The 22,354-nt window shown below is 34.4% G+C and overlaps 1 protein-coding gene across 6 annotated transcripts in view; it reads left to right on the top strand.

The window, feature by feature from the left end:
• The window catches only part of RB1CC1 (RB1 inducible coiled-coil 1), a 75,736-nt gene that overhangs the window by 44,205 nt on the left and 9,177 nt on the right, over nucleotides 1-22,354 (top strand). The window contains exons 15-24 of one of the 6 annotated variants that reach the window (XM_041412513.1): nucleotides 2,130-4,045; nucleotides 7,858-8,017; nucleotides 10,315-10,423; nucleotides 10,543-10,783; nucleotides 12,335-12,386; nucleotides 13,462-13,509; nucleotides 16,488-16,546; nucleotides 18,291-18,418; nucleotides 19,986-20,056; nucleotides 20,396-22,017. In XM_041412513.1, coding sequence (XP_041268447.1) covers nucleotides 2,130-4,045; nucleotides 7,858-8,017; nucleotides 10,315-10,423; nucleotides 10,543-10,783; nucleotides 12,335-12,386; nucleotides 13,462-13,509; nucleotides 16,488-16,546; nucleotides 18,291-18,418; nucleotides 19,986-20,056; nucleotides 20,396-20,473 — 2,862 coding nt within the window. In that variant the 3' untranslated portion in view covers nucleotides 20,474-22,017. Of the gene's footprint in view, nucleotides 1-2,129; nucleotides 4,046-7,857; nucleotides 8,018-10,314; nucleotides 10,424-10,542; nucleotides 10,784-12,334; nucleotides 12,411-13,448; nucleotides 13,510-16,487; nucleotides 16,547-18,290; nucleotides 18,428-19,985; nucleotides 20,057-20,395; nucleotides 22,018-22,354 lie in introns of those variants that run through there. The other 5 variants (XM_041412512.1, XM_041412511.1, XM_041412509.1 and 2 more) reach the window with 5 other exon arrangements.

Genomic DNA, 22,354 nt, shown 5'->3' with positions numbered 1-22,354 from the left:
TCTGTAACCTTAAATAAAAATAGGTATCTTTTTATTCATAACAGTATAGTTTCAGCCACTCAAAATGTGAGGTTTAACTCTTCTCTAAGCAGTAATCTGGTGCTTTCATTAGACTCCCAACTCACAGAAGCCACTGCTGAGGCATGTAGTGTGCTGCAGCCCCAAGTCATGAGGAAACAGAGTTCATTATTGTTATACAGAGTGACTATTTCTTTTTTTTTCTTCTTTATGCTGAATCCTTAGTCTTTATCTTCTAGGATGATTCTGCAGGGTTGCCAAAAGTAGATAGTATCATTCCTTTGCATGTGGGTTTCTTCTGTAGGACTTCCCCATATTCAGAGTCTTTGAATTGCTTTTTTTAGTGTGTGGTTGATATCTGTGATGGTAGTTTTTGTTACTGTTTCTTATTACTAGTATATTAATGGTAGATGTTCGTCACTTAAAGCATGCTTTGAACTTAGGCATGTATCAGCACACACAGTACCCTTCAACATCTAGTTTTGTAAGTTTTTCTTAGATAAACAACAAGCTGAAATTAAGTCCAAGGGAAATGCTTAAACCTGGGCTAATAGAACCATTTAGAAAGGAGCATTTCCTTTTCATTTGTTCTCATGTCCTGTTCACTTTTCGTGTATACAGTATTCTCTATGCAATGATCACAAGGTTTTTTTACAATGTATTTAAAAATCATTGTATGATTTAGATTTATAAAGATGCAAAAGCTAAGAGAGCTGAGGTGCAAATGCAACTCTGCTAAATAGATGAGCGTTGAAACTGGAAATAGATTCTTCTTAAATGATAGCTGAGAATTGTTAAACACGCTATATCTCCTTTAAGGAATATTTCCTTGGTGCAGAGGAGGGTAAGGTCCCTTTTTGAGTAACAATCATTTGTACAAAATGGAGACGGCAAAAAATGGCTACTTATATGACAGCAGATCAATGTCTGTCACTTCTGGGATTTTTGCTGTTGCTGAACATTTATTGCCAAGCTCCACTAACTGTTGCCAGTCAAGTAGCTGAATTCAATGGATGGCAGAATTTTCTTCAATAATAGCTAACATAGTAAAGAACACCAGACATGCATTCTAGTTGCTTTGAGGCAGTGTGGATGGTTTGGGAAAGAGGCATGAGCAAGGTCACAGAATTATCAGCTGGTGGCAATGTTGGCTTTTTGAAGAGCACCACCAGATTTCCAGCACTTTGAGACTGAACGTTTTATGGAAATTTTCTACTGGAAAAATTCCCATGCATTTTTCTTCAGGAACTATTTCTTTTCAATTCCTTATATGAATAAAATCAAACAAGTTCTTAGTGATGAAGGAGCAAGTTAATAGTTGAGCTATGGTGTTACAGAGAATGCATCTGTGATCTTTCAGAGCACTCATATGTTCAGAAAACTTTGCATCTCTTCCAGTTTGTGATCCTGATGATCCTGTGCATACCCCTTAACTGTGTGTCACAGCTGCTTGCCTTATGTATTTTAACTGTGTGTGTTTCACTGTAATTTTCCTAGGAAAAATTGCTTTGCTGTCAGTCCTATTACAAACTTTTTCAGGATTGTGTCCTTGGTAGATACTCAGGCTGTACATTGCTTTTTGGCTTACACTGGAAAGTGTTCTGCACTCGCTAAAGCTTAAGGTTTATATTTATGTCTTAAGAATCTATAGATATATTGTTGGCATTAGGGCTTCCATATTCCCTGTTGTATATGGTAGATAATAGCATAAGGTACTAAAGGAGTTTTTAATGACAATATTGGCAATAATAGAAAAAAAGATATTTTAGCAATGAAATTATTAGAAAAACTGAAGTAAGTAGGCTGTAAAGAACCAAAGCCTGTTTCTGACTGGTAAGATACAGTTGGCTATGCTCTACACAGGACTTCTGGCTAGGTGAACATTTAATATTTATGTGCTTACAAGTGATGCTTTTCTGAAACTTAATGGAAAATCATCTTGATTTTCTGCAAATTTTGCTTAAGTTTTAGTAGTACATATTTTGGATTGTTACAAATAATAAGGCTGATTTTTTTCAAGTTCTTGTTTCGCCTGGAGGTTTAGAATGAATTTTCAATATTAACAGTTCTGCTTATCACTTTGTGTCTGTTTCTTGTTTTATAACGTGTAGGCCTCCAATAGTCAAGCATCGCCACAATCTGCTACCACACCAAGGATGGAAAGTACTACAGGAACCGCAATTGCTACCTCTTCAAGAACTCCTCCATCACTCAGTCTTCAGGGTCCCCTGTGTCCTCCTGTGTGTCCCCCAGCTCCATTAGAAGAATTGTCCCCGGACAGCATTGATGCTCACACATTCGATTTTGAAACTATTGCCCATCCGAACTTGGAGCAAGCTCTTAAGCAAGGATCATTAGACTTGGATTCATTGGCAGAGAGTCCAGAATCTGACTTTATGTCAGCAGTAAATGAATTTGTAATAGAAGAAAATCCAGTGTCTCCTAATGTAATAAGTGACCCACAAAGCCCAGAAATGATGGTGGAATCTCTTTATTCTTCAGTTATCAATGCAATAGACAGTAGGCGTATGCAAGATACAAGTTCTTGTGTAAAGGATGTTTCTGTAGAAAATGCTTCTCTCAGTGTTTGTGTGGAGAAGTGTAGGGTTATTGCTCAAGACTCAAAGGTACATTTAAGAGGTATAAAAGAAGATCTTTGCCATTTCAGAACACTTGTACAAAGAGAACAGTGTGACTTTTCTAATTCTTTAAAATGTACTTCCTTAGAAATAGTAAATACAATTGAAAAGGTAAAGCTTTCACTTGAAAAAACACTAAATGATAAACATCAAAATGAATTACAGTCTTTGAAAAGTGAGTATGAAACTAAAATTAATAAATTATTGGAGGATGGTGAAGAAAATAAAAAGAAAATCAAAAAGTTAAAAGGTGACCTGTTAGGTCTTGAGGAAGTTCTTCAGAATAAGAATGATGAATTTGCAATAGTAAAGAATGAGAAAGAAGCTGTAGTTTGCCTTCAGAATGAAAAAGACCAGAAATTACTTGAATTGGAATGCCAAATGGAGACACAAAATTCTGAAATCAAGGAACTGAGGCTGTCACGTGAAATTGTACTTGAAGACTTGAAAAAACTTCATGTTGAAAACAACGAGAAGCTGCAGCTCCTGAGGGCAGAACTTGAGAGTTTAGAGCAAAGCCATTTAAAAGAACTGGAAAGCAACCTACAAGCCAGGCATTTACAGGAATTTGAGAAGGTCCTAGCTGAGCACAAGGACTGTTTGGATAAATTGAAAAAAGAGAACGAGCATAGACTTGAACAAATGCAGGAGTCTCATGAGGTAGTTATGCAAGAGAAACAACAACAAGTAGAAGAGTTACAACTCAAGGTTTCAGATCTGTCTGATTTGAGGTGCAAACTAGAAGTTGAACTTGCCCTGAAAGAGGCAGAAACTGATGAAATGAAGCTTCTTTTGGAAGAAAGCAGAAACCAGCAACAAGAGACCTTAAGATCTCAGGTTGACAAGGAAACTGAAAGCTTAAGAAAGGAAATAGATAAATTAAACAATAAAATACAAATCAGCAGTGATGAATATCAAGTGGGCTTATCAGAACTAAGGACTCTGATGACAATTGAGAAAGATCAGTGTATTTCTGAGCTAATAAATAGGTATGAAGAAGAATCAAATTTGCTTAGAACTGAATTAAATAAAGTAACGCTTCTTCATCAAAAAACTGCTGAGGCAGAAAAAAGACTTTCAGAGCAAATAACAGAACTGCAAAGTAAGTTAGAGTTGGAAATGACTGCCCTAGAGAAGGAAAAAACAGAAAACTTGTCTCTCTGTGAGCAGCAGGAAAAATATGAAGCTATTATCCATAAGCTAAAGGAAGAGCAAGAACTGTTAATATCTAACCAAGAGCAAGACAGGCAGTTGCTCATTCAGAAGCTCAATTGTGAAAAAGAGGATGCAGTGCAAACTGCTTGTAAAGAGTTGGAATTACAGAGGGAAGCTGCTGAAAAAGGGCTTTTGGAAAAAATAATGCAACTTGAGATGCAAGTGAATCAGAGGTACTGTAAGAATTAAGTTACTGTGTTTTCCTAGTATTTAATCAATATGGTATATTCATGACACACTGTGCAGTAACTAAAATTGTTGTATTTGTAATAGTGTTTATTTGTATTGGTTTCTATAGTTGCATTTCAAATTGTTTCCATTTTATAGGCAGTGGTGTTCCCATGTCTGTAGTTAAATCTCAAGGATTGTAAAATATATTATACAGGATTATTTCAAGACAGCAGTGAAGGTTTTATATTTCGGTCATGTTGAAGGAGTATTTCCACAGAAGCAAGTTACTTGAAATTCTGATTTTGTTGGTCTCAGCTGCTCTCTCTTTTCCCATCCTTGCTCTGCTAGCACTGTGGGAGCATGCAGTGGCTGGCTTTTAGGTAGCCTGATAACTTTCTTTATTGGCTGACTGTACACCAAGTTGGTGATAACAGGGCATGAAAACTTGAGTGGGAATTGATACAGTGTTGACTGGGAGCTGTCCCGTGGCCACATGGACTTCCATTGACTTTTGCTGCCCCACTTAACCTATTTCAGGGTCTTCAGTTTGAGCTTCATAATGAAACACAAAGGTGCAACATAATCTTAAAGAATATCCTAACATTACAATTTTTCTTTGTTAATTTCTGCAGAAATTTTACATTTTAAAAATGTTTCTCCCTTGCCAAGAATGCATAGAATTATTCTTTCTGATTTATCGTATCTTATGTACTTATGAGTTTGTAATGCCTGTCAGCAGCCTAGACTGTGTTGTTATAGAATGGAAATAGTAGAATTTTTTCATGTGACTAAGGCTTAGCAATAGTGTTTTTTTAAATGCTAGCATTTTTCATTTATGTTCTTGTGGTGTGTGAACAAGATCAGTGCAGCAGATAGATCTTGTTTGTAAAATGTCTTAATACAGGAATTTTCTTCCCAGGTGTTAAACCAAGTATGTGAAATGGGAAAAGATCAATAAAATGGACAGAATTGACATAAAAGAAAGAACACTGCAAAAAATGAGTACAGACTTAAGTTAGCTTTTACATTTTGAGTATCAATGTACTGTTAAAAAAAAAGGTAGGTGAGGGCAGGTTATGCACATTCCAAAGGAAATGGGAATATCTGCTTCACTGGAATTGTCTGCTACCTCAGGATTTTCACGTGTGAGCAATTCCATTATTACGTGATGTTGTGTTAGTGCCTGTGTTTGCTTGTCAGTGTATAAAGAAATGCATCAAGATAATATTGCTTCCTTGAATTAAGATTGGGATATAATGAAACTTAAGAATAACCCTTCTTAATTGAAGAAAGTATTCTCTTAATGAAATATGGTGTGATGAGAAGAAAAATGATAAATTCTGCATTCTTTTCCTTTTCTGTGTATTAATGAATTGTAGAAATTTGACGAACTTGACTCAACAGGAAAAAGATGTAGCTATGTCATCAGACTTTTTAAAAATCCACCTACACTTAACTTCCAACTTGTGATTACAGCTGTGTGTATTCTTATCCAAACAGGATAAAACAGATAATGTATTTCAAAGAAATAAGATCTGCTTCAATCTAAAGAAGTGCTGTTAGTTTGTTACAAGTTCGTAAAGTAATTTAATTTTTAGTGTGACATTGAAATATATTTTGCCTCCTAAGGATTCTTTTTATGCCCTTATTCTGCTGTTAATTTTTTTTTCTCTAGGAATCAAGATATACTATGCTTTATCTCTAGAGGGCTTATATGTTAAGTAAATCTGTCCTAATATTTCCAAGTCACTATTTAGTTGTTTGATTCTTGAATTCCTAAAACCCCAAGCTATGTCTATAACTCAGGTTCATTTGTTATCCTTACTCATTGTTTAGCAGTTGTAATGGTAGAAAACAACCTTTGTTTGGCATGTGACTATATGTTTGTTGTTTTCTACAAGAGTATTGTAACATTAGCCGTTCAGAAGATGCAGACAGAGAGAGGGATTGTTAAATTTGACCTGAGTATTGCGCTGGTGTCAGGAATTTAGGTTTTGAACTTCCATGAAAACTAACAAAAATGCTAAGAGTCAAAGAAATGTTTTCTATCCATGCATTACCACAGTATAAAAATTAACATGGTTTGGTATGTCTGAAAATCAAATCATTTTGATTAAGAAAGATAATAAAACTGCAAGGCATTTGTAGTTCCATTTACTCTTTCTGCACTATGTAGTAGTGCAGAACAGTAGAGAAAACCACAATATCTTTAATGATTTGTTGTTAAGTGTTTTAAAACGGTTTTCTGGTTAGTTATAATATATATGTACATATAATACTGTAGAGAGTGTTAAAAGTAGAATAGCAATCCCAGCTGCTTTGAAGATGGAATTAGTGCTTTGGTATCTTGCAGTCTTACTATTGTCCAGCCACTTCTGCCAGACCACCATAAGTAGTGGAGCTTCTCCACAGAGCACATGTCCTCTCTTAGCTAGGCTTCATTTAGAAATAAACTGAAATTTAATCAAGCACAAAAATGTTTTCTCAGTGGGACAAATGAAGATTCACCTGAGTCTTTCATGACTTTCTTTTCTCTGCTTATTTTACTTCTGACTTCTAGAATGTCAGAGTCTGTTTAGCCACTCAGAACTTCAGTCGGCTTTCAGAGCTCTTATTTAGAGGTTCTTATGGGCTTTCTGAATGCTCAGCTGCTGCATGATAGTTTGTATATTCAGAATATGCCCATGTGGTAGAACAGTAGCAGTATTGTTAAGCACATCCTTTGTCATCTTAGAGCAGTGCAAGTGTTTGCAAAGAAACCCCAATCTGAAGAAATGTGCTTTTGGTATCTTGAAAACAATAAAGTTAGGCATTGTCACTGTTGCTGTAGTTGTTAAGACCTTTTCAGATTAAATACTTAAACCTGCTGCCTGGTACAGTGATGAGGTATAAAAACTGGTAATGTGCTAGCATCCTTTGCAGAACCACAATATCCTTTACTTGGCTGTCATTTGCAAGCAGTAGTCCAGGCAATCCATCTGAGAGGCAGATGATTCCTGCTTTGGTTTAGTTCAGCTAAGAGCTTTGGGTTTAAATATGATTAATTTTAATATCAATATTGTTTTAAATACAATTCTGGTGCAGATGAATAATAGACAGTTTAAAATAATACAGTTTTTCACAATTGTTGCCCATCAAAGGGGTTTCTCTATTCTAAAGTTCTTTAGGGGCCTTCTTAGTAACTCCAGCCAAAACACAGAAGAGTGTAGTTAGTTTTCGCTTCAGTGGTGAAAAATACTTGGCCTATGTAACATTGTTTCAAAAGCCATTAAGGTAATTATCCTGCCTTTGTGACTGTTCATGGTTTCCTTCCTTTATGATCATCACTGCTGTCCTCCAGATTCTGCAATACAGAGTTTTGAATTTCACATCTGGATTCCTTAGCATCAGATTTCTGCTGAATTGTTTTCCTTATGTGATATTTCTGAAGGCTTTGCATTTTGACATACAAAATATCTTTGTGAAGTTGGTAGTTGGGTTTTTTTTACCACTTTCCGTGCCTTCTGTTACATTAGTAAAAGTATAAACAAAAGTCCTCCCTCACAACAAAACTTCAAAGTTAGAGCCAGCATGCTATGCCAAAAACACAGAATGCCCAAGAGTAAGAATTGGTGATATGCGTATGATTAAAAAGTAGAATTGAAGTTAATAATGACTTAATTAATATAATATATTAAATATTTAATATAATATATTAAATATTTCAGGAATAATGTCTCAAAATGAACATCTGACTTTTTGTGTGTGTGTTTATTTCATGCATGTGGGGCTTGGTTTACACTGCGCATTTAAAGCCTAAACATTTTCTTTTAAGTCCTCCTGCTGAATCATCTGCTGAATCAAACTTAGTCGCTGAACTTCAGGAGAAGCTTCAGGAAGAAAAAATGAAGTTCTTAGAGCAACTTGAAGAACAAGAGAAAAGAAAGAATGAGGAAATGCAGAACATCAGAACATCACTCACTGCAGAGCAGCAGGTAATGCTGATTTTTTTAAAAATTATTTTTGCTTCCATGACAGTTGTGTTCTTTTGCTGCTTTGAAGTTAAGAGTATGGTATTCTCTTTTTCTCTGTAACACTTCCACATTCTAAACTTGTGTGATTATCTGAAGCCAGGATATGATGTGTTATTGTAATCAAACATTTAAGCATTAAGAGAAAAAAACGCAACAAAGAAACAAACAAAAATACTCCACTGGGAAAAAAAAAACCAAAAACCAAACAAAACAAAACAAAAAAAAACACCAAAAACAAAACAAAAGACAAAACCAATTACCAAACAACTGGCAATCCAGATTCAGTTTTTGTGACTTCTTTTGCTTAAGTGCTTGGCATCTTTATTAGTTATTATAATATTTATTATGACATTAATTATAATAATAATTATTTATTATCATTGTAAATGGATTAATTTTTCATTAATCTTTTCAACTGCAGAAAGATACCAGGTATTATAAAATTTGTGGACAACACTAAATTAATTATTTGAAATACTAATTGATCTGGAATCAATTAGCATTTCACTGGCTTTTAAAGTTTATTACCATGGACAGGTAGGGTTTTGAGGTTCAAAGCATAAACGTATTCTATTTTGAGGTTCAAACAATGTATGTTGCATTTTATGTAATAAACTTAAAGCCACTGTGTAGTTCTTATATTGATGAAAAATCATGTTGCACTGGATTATTATTTTACATCTGTAGCCACACATTTTTTCCTTTCAAAACATCTTGAGCCTCTTAGTTTCTATAGAGTCTCGAGTTCTTAAATTAAATATGTTAGTTACAGCTATTATCTGCAGCTTTGTTGCATTGAAACACTGAGAAAGGATTTTCTTTTTTAAGCACTTCTCCTCACTGTAGCTGTGGTAGGATCAAATAAGGACAAAGAGACAAGGGTGGTGATCAGCCAGCTTGGTGAATGAATGATATGAATCACTTGATGCAGGGAGTAGGGAACACAGAATTGCAGATGGCTGTAAAGAAAGGAGTGTTACTGCAATTGGGCTGCAAGCATTAATACTGAAGTTAGCCTTACATAGTAAATTTAATAGGAAATTTTTTCCTAGATTGGTAATAATTCGTTTCATTTTTGCAATATTCCTTAGTATTCCATTTGCCTCCATATCTAATAGTATTCTTCTTTTCTGCAGCAGAGCGTGGAAGGGAAGGTTCTGAGGCATTGACAGCAAATTCCAGGGAAAGCTCTAACTTTTTTAAAAAACAACAAACAATGAACAATCCCAAAAAAGACCCCAACCAAAGCAAACAAATACCACAAACCCAGAAAAAGGGTGTATCAGTCAGTGCTGACAGTTTACTTCACTGGCTCTGCTGATTACTGAATATTTTGGGTATTCATCCTTGCCTTTGTCTTTTTTGGTTTTGGCTTTTTTCCCTCTGTGAAGTTTCCTTAGAGGTGTCACTTTTGTTATGCAGACATATAACAAAGGCTGCTGTGCCCTATGTAAGTTGTGTAGCCCACCAAATAGTTTGTATTTTAAGAGTTGATAGGCATATATCAGGAGAATCTTCAAAGTCACAGAAAAATTAGAAGTAGTTTGAAATATCCTTTTAATAGATGGTTGTTAGTAGGTTTTGTCTGTCTGTTCAGCAGCACCCTAAGAGTTAAAGGGCACAGTGGTCAATAGAAGGATTGAAGAAGTGGAAATATTTGTTAGATTGGTACTGAAGGCTCTGCTGGTCTCTTTATGTTCACCTATTCAAGCTATTAACCAGGATTCCTGTGTATCTTTTGCAGTAATGAATTGTTCACTCAAGAATTAATGCATTACTTGAAATCTATTTTTAATTCAGTTTATAGTGTACTGGTAATGGTATTTTTCTTTTTCATTTTATGTAGCATATCTGGATGCAGTTTAGCTTTATCTTAATAATTTGAACCATTCAAGTAACTGTTTTAAATATAGAATGTTCAACTATTTTACATTAACTGGAATAAAAAGTATTAATTTTAAAGAAAAATCAACAACTTCTCTTTTTTAAAATTATTTCTTATTGTACTACTTGTATGTATCAGGCTTGAGGGAATGAGAGGATTAAAAATAAAATAAATTACAAAAAAATTTTAAAGACAAACTTGAAAATAAAATGTACTGGCATTTTATCTCTTCACCAAAGCAGTAAGTAAAAAAGTTTTAATTACTTCTTTAATTATATTGTAGAAAACTGAAATGCATGCTGTCTTTTATACTATTTTGCGTTATGTTTTTACAATACTTTCCTTATTTCAGTAATACTTTGTCTGTTTTCAGACCAACTTTAACACTGTTCTGGCAAGAGAGAAAATGAAAAAAGAAAACATAATTAATGATCTTAGTGACAAATTAAAAGTGCTTACACAACAGCAAGAAAAAGATAAGGGTAAGCAAAGTTCTAAAGAAGTTTCGTCTTTTATAATAGGACTGTTCCATTTTTTGCAGGTTGTTTTTGATCCTTAGTACTGCTGGAATTAAAAGAAATTCTGTTTGTTTATGTCATAGATTTGATTGAAACACTTTCTGAAGATAGAGCTCGCTTACTTGAAGAGAAGAAGAAACTTGAAGAAGAAGTTAGTAAACTGAGAAGTAGTAATTTTTCTCCATCAACCTACTTGGCAGCAGCATCAGAAGCCTGTGGGGCCTGTGCAGCTGATGTGCCCACAGACACAGAGAGATTGGTTGCTGACTTTGGGGCTGAGGGGAGAATGGATTCCACGATGGAAACCAGTATGATGGCTGTGCAGTAAGTAGGGGGCATTAGAGTAGAAACAAAGCATGCTCTCATTCTGGAAATGTGTGCTCTTGGGCAGTGTGAAATGCAGATGAGCGTGTTTAACTCTCCTCCTGCTTTTGATGCTCTTCCTGAAAATACTCTTTTAAACATACATGTGCATACAATTGTGGTGTCACAATCATTCGGAATGTGTAGGTTTGATGACTTTGAAATATGCAGCTTCAAGGTGATTTGCCCTGCAAACATGACATAAAAGAATATACCTAAGTATGCGAAGCATCTGTCAAACAGAAGGAAAACCAATGGTGAATGAACTGGGAGGCTGCATGTTACTGACACATGTTTTGAACAGTGTCTCACTTTCATGCCACTAGCGTTTTAAAGAACCCCAGGCTTCTCTCCATACCTTTCACAGAAGTAAGAAACCTGACTGGCAGCCACACAAGAGGAGCAAGGTTTTTATCAGAGGAACAAGAGCAAAATTGTTAAATATGCTTACATTGACTTTAGTCAGTGTGCATCACAACTGATGCTGCCTTACCCAGAGCACTAAATGGCTTTGTAGAAGTGAAGACAGTTTGTCCTCACCAGACTAAACTTGCACTGATAAAAAAACAAGGAAGTACCCCATCTTTAAAAAAAGAGCTGTTTCTTATAGTAATCATTCCAGTCCTGCACTCTCAAAACAGGTGTACAAAAAAAAAAATTAAGGTGAGCTTGTGAACAAAAAAATTATGACCCAGTGTATGATTAGACAAGTTTTCACAGGTTTCTGTTGACTGCTTCCTATTACATTAGAGCTAAACAGCCTTTTAATGGAAATGAAGTAATGATTAGTACAGTTTAATTATAATCAGTTAGCTTTTCTGATTATTTTGATTGGATCGGTAGCATGTTTCATCCCAAAACTTGTTTGTTTTCTCAACCAAATCAGTTTGGACTAGAAAATACATTTTTTCTTCCCTATTTAAACTGCTTCTAAAGTATGTTATAACTGTTTTAGGAATTACTGTTTATGTTCTTAAGCAATTACTTGGGATGTTAGCATTTATTTTATCATGCCCCAGTACTCAGTTTATCCCACAGATGAACGGCAACAAGTAGCGAGTTCACGTTAGTGTCTCTACCATGGGCACGTCGGACCAGTAGCCTTTGAGCTGCAGACCAGGACAATGGGGCATAATAGAGCTGAATTGCACTCTCAGAGGTTAACTGTCAAAGCATGTGGGGCTGTGTCTTTCATCCTGGTGTCTTGAAAACAATGCAGAATACCAAGAAATGCCCTGATGTAGTTTGATAAACTAATCAATGGCTGAAAATCCACTGGCTTGTTGCGACAAAGAACGTCCTTGGTTTAAAGCAAAGGAAAAAAAATCCAAAACACCAGCAACAAATATCGATGCTGATTCCTAAAATGTCTTTCTATGCTGTTTCCTGTGTGCTAGCAAATATATATAACACTCTTCACTGAGTGAAGATAACACGTGGGTGTGGAAAGGACCATTTTTCATTATTAAAAAAATGTTAGTTTTTAACCTGTCAATTCTCTTTCTCTTTTAGTGAAAATGTTCATATGTCTGAAGAAAAGCAGAGGATAATGTTGCTAGAAAGAGTGAGTAGATTGTTTGTTTGTGAGGTAAAGTACTTATGACTAAGTACTTAAAAGTATGTACATGTGAAGTTGTGCTGTGGTCAGTTGTATGCTCTGATGCAATATAGTGTCTGCAGGGATTATACATATGATTTCAGAGAATGTTTTTTCATTGTACTTTTGGATCACTGTAATTCACTGATAACTATTCAAGGTAACTGTAATTCAAGATAACTGTTAAAACATTACTCTTGGCCTATCCTTGTTATGTTTATGTGGGCTTTAGTACGAGTGACTGCTCTGTCACTCTTTTTAGGAGTGACAGATCACTGATACAGTGAATGTCTATAGAAAAAAAAGTTAGAATTTCTTTTTCTAATTAAGAAAAAAAAACAGCTGGAGATTTAAGATTGATTTGCCAGTTTCTCATAAAAATAGGTAATTTCTCCTCATAGGCTGTATTCTTGGTAAAATGTGAGATTAAACTCTAGCAGTTACACTGGAGTATTTCAGATTCTAGTAATTTTTAAGTGGCCAGTGATATCTAACTTCATCTCGGCTGTCTTTTTGAAGTCGACTTTAAAAAAAAATAAAAAAATAAAAAGGTGTCATTAGCTTCCAGCTTTCTAGGATCACTTGGACTAAAATCTGGGACCAAATAAAGAACAGGAATGCTTTCTGTTAATGGATTGTGACACTGTATGAAGCAACTGCCTGGATGTTTCTGACTATGAGCGCATACATGCTTTTTTATGTCGTCTGATCACAAAGATTTGTCACGGGTAGAAGCTATAACATAGTAATATATTACATTTCTTTTGCTGTTCTATCATTTGCATGTTTTTCTAACTGAAAGAGAAGTATGAGTATGGAGGTGAAATCTTAGCATGGGGGTTTGTAGCACTAGGATAATTTCCTAGGCTTCAAGAGTTTTTTTCCATGTCTTTGTTCAAAAGATGTTTTGATAATTGTTGTAGAACTGAAGGATGTAGTATTGTACAAGTAGCTGGGCTCTAGTCCTATCAGAACTTTTTTAAAAAAGTTTGTACTGTATAAAGTATAATATCCAGTTAATCAGATTAGGATTTTCTTTTAGACTTTGCAGTTGAAAGAAGAGGAAAATAAGAGATTAAATCAAAGATTGGTAAGTATTTGTGCAGTCCATTTTTTAAGCCTCATGAGAAAATAAGAAAAGTTTAAAAATGTTAAGTTTGTTAAAATCTAAGAATGTTTTTTTATTAATTTAAAAAATATTTTGAGTGTTAGGGCAAGTGGTGAATAGGTAACCTGATAACCTTCCAAAGGTACATGAGCTTAGTGTTCTCATGGAAAAAGATTCACAGGACTGAAGAGTGATTTCTTCCCAAAGAAAACAGACCATCCAGAGTTGGGGTAACAGGGTGTTAATTTCTAGGGCACCATGCCTCAGTTTTCAGCAGCAGTACATTAAATGCCAGTTTACAAGAATACAAATATGCATGCACTTTAAGCATAATTGGAAGTGTTAACAATAACATACAGATTGTTTTGGGAAAACTGCACCTGCCACCTTGTGAGGTGTGAAACTGTAATTCTGTCTCGTATCTGGAAATGCAGGCAGGCAGCCACCTTACGAAATGCCTACAGTAAATGTCTGTGGAAGGAACAATAATTCAGTGACAGAGTGCCCTTGATTCCTGTAGTATAAATTCTTCTCCTTTTGTTTCTTCACTTTATCTGTGCTAGGAGGTCTCAATTTGAGGTCTTAAAATTAATTTGTGTGTCTGTAGGCACATTGTTTGGATGGACTGGCCATGGAGATTACACTTTCTTTAAGTGACAGGTGATACCTACAAGTTTGGTAGGAACTGATACCTCTGTAGTGGGAAGTCAGACTTCATACCAGGAGTAAGAAAGGATTCCAAAACATCTAAAAGTATAATTTTTCAAGGATTATTTTTAATTCAGAATGTCAGTGAAGTACACAGAATTTGAGTGTAGTTTTTACACTAAAAATTCAAAATACACCCAGGCAGTTTTCTAAATCTCTCTGTAGATTTCCTGAATCAAACTCTTGATCTCTTGTCATATTAGAGTAAAATAGAATGAAAGAAACACTGTCTATGAGACAAATAGAGGATTATTCTTGTTACTAGTTACTAAACTATTAATACAAAGCCATGTAGGAGACATTGGCAATTCTTTGGTGTCTAAAGCAATTCAAATTTGATTTCTGAATGGAACTTCATATCTTTTAAATTCCTTACTTATAAAGTGAGTTTTTACGTAGATAATTTTATTATTTGTCTCTTCATCCTTCTTTCCCTGTCCCCCTCCTTTTAAATGCACTTCTAAAATTGATGTATACATCAACACTTCAATACCCGTGTTTATTTCTGTTGAGGTGCTTCGGATAGGGAGCTCAGAAGGCATTATGTGGGAAAAAGAAAATCTTCATAGCTCATTGGCTTTTGCAGAAGAACTTGTGGGTTACTTCTACAAGGAACAAAAAGGAGCTCCTTTTAATACTTGGAATGTTATTACAGGATTTTTGTTACAGTAAATAAGTTATTGGAAAAGGGAACAATTTTTTCTGTATAAAGGCTACTACAATTGTAGTAATAAAACATTCCTTACTAGGTTTCAATATAATTATTCTCAACATTCTAGTTTGTTCTGTTTTTCTTGAAGTTGGCAGTTTAGGAAAATTACAGAAATCAAGCTATTTTGTGCTTTCATTTAACACTTATTCCGGTTTGAAAAAATAGCAAGAAAATATCTGGTCTTTATATCTGAGGAGAACCCTCAAACACTTTTGTGAGCAGTCTAAACAAATTTGACAAATTTCACACTAGCTGCAACTTTTTCAAGGAAGAAAGGTAGCCTCTAAAAAAATTTTAAAAATAATAAAAAATAAAAATTAAGAAAAAAATCTGAAGTTAGATCCTATCAAGAAAACTGCTGAAGGTGTCATCAGAATTTGAGAGCATTCTGTGATGTACTGCATTCAATTTGGACTCATTCTTTGAAGAAATGAAGAAAATGAGCTGTGAATAGGCTTCAGGCTCAAAAAACAAAAACAGGCTGGTTCTGCCCCTGGGGAAGGCAGAGGGCAAGATTGACAATAGGAAGGAAATTTGCTGTAGGGTACGATACCTGAGTTACAGCTGAAAAATCACGTTAAACTTCAAGTGTGAGCAATCTGGATTTGAATAGCATATATAAATGGTCCAGGAAGTAGGAATGGATGGAAAAACTGCAGGACCTCTAGACAGGGTTTCTGTGGAGCAATTATCAATTGTCTGTTGTAAGGAGGTTACCAGAGGATGATGGAACTGATACATTATCATCTGGACAGCTTTCCCAGCTACTTGTCTGCATGTGGGATAGGTATTCCTTTGGAGATAGAAGTAGCATTAATTACCCATTGTCATTTCTTGATATCACAGCTCTTGCAGAAACTTTGTATGCACTTATGTTTATTTTTAGGCCTAGTTTGTCCTATTGAAGTTGTTCCATGTGCTAGTATTTTATTAATTTAAATAGAATTAAGAGAAATATACATATAGAAGATAATTCTTATGTCCGAAACCTTACAGAATTGAATCTTTAGTTGGTCTTAGTAAATCTGACTCCGGTTTTGTTTCAGGGAGTGCTGCCCTGTTGATTACAATAAACTTGAGATTTTGTGACAGTTCGTAGAAAAACTGAGAGACTATCTTGAGCTCAACATCTAGAGTTTAATTGTAATAAACATGTTTAATCTCTGGTATTCTACCATCAGCCTTTTCTAGTGCCAGTGACTTCTTTGTTAGAATGGACAGTTTTATCGTAGGTGTTGTGTATGCCCAGAATAAGTCCTTCCCGGTTTTAAACAATGAGGGAGAAGTTATGCAGGAACTTTTGTAATCAAAGGTAGCTATTAAAAAAAAGTACAATAACAAAAAACCAAAACTGAACCACAAGCAACCAAACCCACTACAGAACAGGATCACAGAAGTATGGTGGGTTTCTGAGTGAATATAAAATCTGCAAGACTAGGCACTGGTTGAAATCAATGAAAAATCATCTTGTCATATTTTCACCTGCAATGTACATTTCATCATAGCTTGCCAGTACTTTATAGCTTTTCTTTTTTTATAGATGTCCCAAAGTATGTCATCAGTATCCTCAAGACATTCTGAAAAAATAGCAATTAGAGAGTAAGTACATGTTAATTTTAATATAAACAGATGGATATGCTTGCAATAAGATAATTGTATAGTTAATGTTAAAATTCTTCTGTTCTTGCTCTGTGGTGAAAGGTGCATAGATCACTATAATTTAACCATCAGCTATTGAACAGTCCCAGCTGAGCATAAATCAAATTTTATAAAACCTTCTTATAAACAATGAAATGGCCTTTTTGAATTCTCTGTCAGTGACTTTCTTGAATTCCTTACTTCATAGGACTTCTAGAATTCTCTGAGGCTCTTTTTAGGTTACTTTTTTGTTTACCTGTAACCTTGAAGCCTAAGAAAAAGAAAATCTATTCATCCAGAATATACATAGTGCTGTATTATATTTCAAGAGAAGTCTTACCTTCCTGAAGTCCTCCAAGTTCTTGTCTTGCCCTAACCAGACGAAATAAAACTAACTGAAATATTTTGTTAGGTATTATCAATCTCTTAGCAGCTGCAAGTAGAATTGTTGCTGGAAAAAGAAGTATTATAAAATTTAAAAGCTACAGACAGCTTCTTCATAAATATTAGGCTTATATATTACTTGAGTAATATAAAAAGTCTTTTGAGAAAGAAAACCTGCACAGATTTTTCTATTAATGTTTTCTGAATTACACCAGTATTCATTTTTGCTGTGACAAGATCAGGAGGTGAAGAATAATTTTTTTCCCTTAGCATCTGAAAATTTTCACAAGTGTCTTGGTAGTTTTTGAGGAAGAAAATAGTAGGAAAGAAGAATTCATCTGTCCAGTAGAGATGTTTTTAAGTCAATATAGCCTGTCTTCATAGTAAGTCCAGGCAGAAAAGTTTGGAGTGTTGTTTATTTAATCCAAAAATGAACTTTAAAGACGATGACCAAATTTTTTCTAGATTAACTCAGTTGACTGTCTGTGTATCTGTAGTCTCCTATGGAGAAGTTTTTCGCTTTCTTTGCACGTCCCCCCTCATCCCCAGAGGAGTAGTAATATTTATTCCTACAGCTCCCTTGTGATCTGATGCTTAATTTGTAGTTATTTTAGACTTCATTTCATTAATGGGTAAATAATTTTCTCACAACACTTGGCACCGTGAAAGAAGAAGTTTGGAGACAGAAGTTGCTCTCTGAATTCTGTAGTTGAAACTTCGCATGAGAACTTGTTTTTTTGTGTTAACCTGGTGTCAGAAAAGCAGAGTTTGAAAAGGTTTTACGTACAGTTGCCACAGTGTTTCTTCGACGTTTCATCATTTGATCAAAGATAAACACTTCATCCCTTCTTTGTCTTGTGTGATTAAAATTTTAAGATTGGAAATTGCATAAATGTTTTTGTTATATTTTTCTGTGTTCAATTTTGCTTCAGTTTAAAACAACAAAAAGATGTTTATAAACACCACTACAGTGATGGTTACCTTAAGTATTGGTGAATAGAAATAATGCAAAATTGAAATACTAGCATATAGTTAGGTATTTCTGATTATGTTTCAAAGAAAAAAGGACAGTTCTTTTGAGAAAAAGAACTTGAGCTAATGGGTGTAGAACATTTCAAAAACACTTCTTAGAGGTAACATGCTTTTGTTGTCTTCAGAAAATAGGAAATGCATACATAGCATATGGAAGTGTCTGCTGCTCTTCAGCTTAGTCTGTCTCATGTAATACATGGGGGAAAAATATAGTGTAATTAATATAGTTTTAAGCTTCTGTGCTTTTTTTTTAAGTTAAGTTTTGTGATTTTATTTTTTTTTTCCCTAGTTTTCAGGTTGGCGATTTAGTACTCATTATCTTGGATGAAAGGCATGACAACTACGTGTTGTTTACTGTTAGTCCAACCTTGTATTTCTTGCACTCAGAGTCCCTTGCTGCACTGGACCTCAAACCAGGTGAGTGTGGTAAGTGTCAGATTTTTTTCTAATTATTATCTCCTCTTACAACTAACAGTCTTAACTTTCTAACACTAGGTGATTTTTATCATTATATATATGATAAATACAAGAAGCAGGTAATAGTTGTCAGCTATCTTTGTAGCTTTTGCTATTTGTTCGGATGCAAAATATTTTTCAAAGCAAAACATTTTAAATTAAAAATTTATGTAGCTGTTAATAACTTGGAAAACTGGGGAAAAGAATCTGCATCTTCAAAGTAAGGTGTAAAAAAAAAAAGAGGGAGAATATGCCTATTTGGTACTCACACGGAGTATGTTAACATTCCCATCAGGCTGCTTTAACTACTCAGCATAAATAGTAAATTAAAAAAATGTAGACAACAGTGTATGAGAGTTTGCAAACAATATTTTTGCTTATAGTTTTTCCACCAAATTGAAATCGTATTTATTATAAATTTTCAGAGAAGACTTCCTGCATTTCTTTGTTTATGTTCAAGTTGATGGCAGATTTACTTTTTTTGTTCCTTAATTTTCAAGGCTTTTTGTTGGCTTTTTTTTTGGCAGCTATCTAAACTTAGCTGAATTGAAATCTTTTTAAATGAGGAAAAATAACAATGCTTTGCACTAAACCATGAGCTCTACATGAAGTAGATTAACGGAAATGTTTTTAAACTATCATGTTTTTTTGCAAATCCACCTGTGCTCCCAACTTTGTAAAAACTTGTAGGAATATGCATCAAAATAAAATTTATATTAATTCTAACTTACCAGTGAAAGTTTCTATGTTATTACATATGACAAGCTGTCAAATAATTTTCCTGAGCAGACTCACTGTAGATTGCAGTTATGATGGAAGATGATAGATCTTGAAAAATTGTGTGTTCTCCAGAAGACCACCAAGCCCTAACTTGATTGTGAGTCTGCTAAAGGATCTGTGACATGTGTCATCTGTGAAACCTAAGGGCAAAACACTTGTCTTACTTGCAGATGTAATATATTCTTACCTATGGCATTAGTAGTGCATACATAGCTGTGTGAAATATGGTAGACTTTTCTTACTGTTTTTTTAGGTTTTATAGGGTAAAAGCCATGTCAGTTTGTATGTTACTGTGAGTACTTAATTCACTGACCTGTTTTCAGATGGACTTAGCTTGCTCTGGTCCTTACCAATTGCTGAATAGAGTTAATCTCAAATCTAAGAAAATTGCAAATAAAACAAATATCAAGACTTAACAACTGCCTGAGGAACACATTTGTCTCTGTCTCACTGCTCCAGGAAACTATATCTTGATTCTATTCCTGCATAAGGGAGGTGTGGAAAGTGAAAGTGAAATTCAGAACACTAGTTGTATTTGTAATAGGTTAAAATTGGTGTTGGCTGAGGTACTGCAAATTGTTGTTCTAAGGGCCACCAGAACGTTGCATTTAAATCTGACCTTCCTTAATGTTTGTTTGTTTGTTTATTTAAACTGTTTAAAAAAAATTTCTGCTTTTCATGAAAATACCAGTAATATTCTGGTACCTATAACTGCTTATTCAAAATATTGCATACATTTTCTCTTTAGCATCGGGTGCATCTAGGAGACCGTGGGTGCTAGGAAAAGTGATGGAAAAGGAGTATTGCCAGGCAAAAAAGGTAAGAAAATAGTAATGAGAAATCATCTATGATTAATAGAGAAGAAAGTCTATTTTAGTATTTTTAACAATTGTGACAAATTCTCTCTGCATAAAAAGTTAGATGAAAATGCCTTTCTTTTAAGTCAGTGAATAGCAAGAGTAGGGGAGCTAGAAGAGTTGAGCGAGTGGTGGGTTGGGTATTTGCATCCACATTGTCCAGACTCCTGCCAGACTTCTAAGGGTCTCCTGAATACTGAGTAGTGGGAATCAGTTTGAGCTTAAAAGTACAAAAATCAGTAGAATAATTCCACATTTTAATGGTTGTGGTTTTTTTTTTTTTTTTTTTTTTTTTTTGTAGGCACAAAACAGATTCAAAGTTCCTTTGGGTACAAAATTCTACAGAGTGAAAGCAGTACCATGGAACAAGAAAGTATAACACAACAAAGTTTTAGTTCATTCTGTCTCCATTCTTTTTTGACTTGTCCTTCAGTGCTCGTTCATCGCTCCAAATACCAGGCCATCTTTTTATACTGAGGTCATGTGACAAGATACGTCATTGATGTACTGCTTTTACTTTTTAACAGGTGACACTTTAGAAATTCATCAAAAACTCTGGCCCTAACTGCTTCAATTTTTTTACCCAGATAACTTTAAGAGTGTGGACCAAATGAGTTCATTTTCTCTAAGGGCAACCACATGAAACATGGTTTGTTTGCCGTGTTAATTGCCTGTTAAATATACATTAGCTTGTATTTAGATGTTAAATGTTAGTTACCATTATTACCAGCATATGTCCTTTTGTGAAATCATTATCAAAGTACTTGCACTCTTTAACAGATTCTTTATATGTGTAAAATTCATCAACTATTTAAAGAGGGTGTTCATTGCATGCAGATAATCATATAATTTTTCTTCAACGTGAGTTTGCCTCAGTAGATGAATAAAAATAACTACTGCAGCTTGTTTCATTACATGAAAATGCTCTTTAATGTTAAAAAACCCTTGTAATTTGATGGACTGATTTTGAAAATCAGTCACAGCTAGATCTGCAATCTTCAAAAGCACTTTCGATGGATTGATGACACAGATTCTGAAGGGAAGACACCTGTGCTGTTTATTCAAGGTGAAGCACTTGTTCTTCCCAACAAAACAGAAGTCTTGTATTAATCTATTTAGAAAAATCATATTGATGAAATTGTATTTCATGGTTGAGTTTCAGGAAAAAACTCATTGTACATTAACCATACAAGAGTCATTTAAGTAACAAATTATTGTAATTGTAAAAGACATGTAGAATTTTAAAACAATAAAGATTTGAAACTGTATGTGTTTGAAGTATTTGTGTGCCTTTTAAATACCATCTCTAATATTTATTTCCTGTTAATCTGTTGCATCTTTATGATTTCTCCAGCGGTTTCATTACATAGAAATATCCAAATTTTCTATGAGAGGTAGTAATTTTGAAAAGCATTTGGGAATTACAAGAATTACCTTGTAATCTTCAAAATGAATTTAAATAGACAGAAATTTTAATTTTGTCAGCATATTAAATGCATAAGTGACATGTTTTAGTAGTTATACTGCCTACATTTTTAAAATGTAGTCTTATTTATTTTATTTTTAATAACAGTATAAAAGGGATGTACTATAAATATGTAACCAATGGAAAGTGAATTTATGAGTTCAGCTATGAGCTTATGCCTCAGATTCAATTCATAGAGTTATTCAGCTGTGATTTGTCTTCAGGTGTGGAGTGGAAGAGGAGGAGGTAAAGAATCAGCCACATGAAAATCTCAGTGCTTCTGCTCATACGTTTCAAATAATATTTCTCTAGACTAACCAGTCCAGTTGAATAGCCAGAAACATCTGTATATGCTTTATTTAAAATTTTGTTCCATAAAAATTTTAAGTTTGGATTTTTATGAAATGCATGGGCTTGTAACTGTATCATATCTTTGATTAAATAAATCTAAGACAATTGATCTGTGGAAAACAGAATGTCATTTCATCAAGTTGCGTTCTTACCTGGTTGTTAAATTTACTAGTTGATGTACTGACTTTCTAAAATTAGTTTTCTAATGTGCCTTGTTCTTCAAGAATAGTATTACCATAGTTGAGTACAGCCCAGTGTCAAATGTCTAAATAACAGATCTGTAGGACAGGTTTAATGCATAAAAATGGCAAGCCAGTGAAACAACCCATGATGCAATGGTTTTTTTAATCATTGGATTTTTCACCTTCAGCTAAATGGGAATTCAGTTCTGTCTGCAATTTGGTGCAGTCTTGTTTCTTAAGTCAACTTAGTCACAAGTGGTTT

This window comes from Onychostruthus taczanowskii, unplaced genomic scaffold, assembly GCF_017590055.1.
Source record: "Onychostruthus taczanowskii isolate IOZ18803 unplaced genomic scaffold, ASM1759005v1 scaffold4, whole genome shotgun sequence".
Lineage (NCBI taxonomy): Eukaryota > Metazoa > Chordata > Aves > Passeriformes > Passeridae > Onychostruthus > Onychostruthus taczanowskii.
This window is presented reverse-complemented; position numbering and strand designations above follow the sequence as displayed.